This window comes from Seriola lalandi, unplaced genomic scaffold (assembly GCF_002814215.2).
Source record: "Seriola lalandi dorsalis isolate HSWRI2012SDOR001 ecotype SW California unplaced genomic scaffold, Sedor1 jcf7180002005288, whole genome shotgun sequence".
NCBI lineage: Eukaryota > Metazoa > Chordata > Actinopteri > Carangiformes > Carangidae > Seriola > Seriola lalandi.
This window is the reverse complement of record NW_019475942.1, coordinates 1-1,122: the sequence shown is the minus strand read 5'-3', so window position 1 is coordinate 1,122 and position 1,122 is coordinate 1. Positions and strand designations below refer to the sequence as shown.

Here is a 1,122-nt window from a genome sequence, read left to right as displayed (position 1 = left end):
CACTTTGTTTTCATTTGAGCGAAGCCACAGCAACTCCCAGAAAGGACTCGGCAATGTTTGCTTGTTCTTTCTGTGTGAGCAACTCTCAGCGTCAGGGGTGGACGTGATATTTCAAACAGCACATCAGTGCGTTTATGTATTGGGTGCCCGGAAATTTTTCCAAATAAACACAGCTTGATTCAACCTGGGTGGGCAGACTTATCAAGCGACTAATTCTATAAACAGATGAGGGAATAACCCGGCACCTCATTGGTTGTTGGGCCGAGGGAGGGGGCGCTGGGGGGGCACGAGGTAGTTTCAGCGCAATGAAATTTTAATTAATGTGGGTGGGCTGAGAACACCACAGACTGTTTATGATGGACAATTTATTCCCCGGTGCAAAGTCAACATAACACAGCAAACGTACAGCAATTATTAACATTTTTCTGGGGCCCTCATGAGGCTGGAGAGTCAGTCAGTGGAGGAGTGGAGCTCCGGGAGCAGGCTCAGCTTTCCCCGGGACACAATCCTGCTTCCTCGGCGTCATGACTCTCTACCACGGCCGCCTGCCGGCACTCGGAGTGGCATCCTCGGCTCTGAGCCTCTCCGCCCCCCCGCTCTTCTACTTGTACGGCCGAGAGAGCGGAGGGGTCGTGCCCGCCGCCCTGAGCTTCGTGCCGGCCCGCCAGGAGCCTCCGCAGAAGCCGCCCTACAGCTACATCGCGCTCATCGCCATGGCCATCAAGAGCGCACCGGAGCAGCGCGCAACGCTCAGCGGCATCTACCAGTTTATCATGGACCGGTTCCCATTTTATCACGACAACAAGCAGGGCTGGCAGAACTCCATCCGCCACAACCTGTCCCTGAATGACTGCTTCATCAAGGTGCCCAGAGAGAAGGGCCGGCCCGGCAAAGGCAGCTACTGGACGCTGGACACCAAGTGTCTGGATATGTTTGAGAACGGCAACTACCGCCGGAGGAAGAGGAAGGCAAAAAGCCAGCAGGAGGCTCTGGACTCTAAAGCCGCTGGACACAAGCGCACAAAGGGCGCGGGGCCATCCAGGGACCCCCAAACCTCTGTGAAACATCAGACTGGCTCAGAGACAGCGGAGGAACCAGCCAGGCAGGATGCGGAGAGCGTGG

General features: G+C 56.2%; 1 protein-coding gene across 1 annotated transcript; it reads left to right on the top strand.

Annotated features, from left to right (window-relative positions):
- Positions 1 to 377: 377 nt before the first annotated feature.
- On the top strand, positions 378 to 1,116 carry LOC147820021 (forkhead box protein L1-like; the record flags this gene model as incomplete). Its single annotated transcript, XM_087178506.1, has 1 exon — positions 378 to 1,116. A coding segment is annotated over exon 1 (592 nt), but the record flags the coding sequence as incomplete, so codon positions are not given.
- Positions 1,117 to 1,122: the final 6 nt, after the last annotated feature.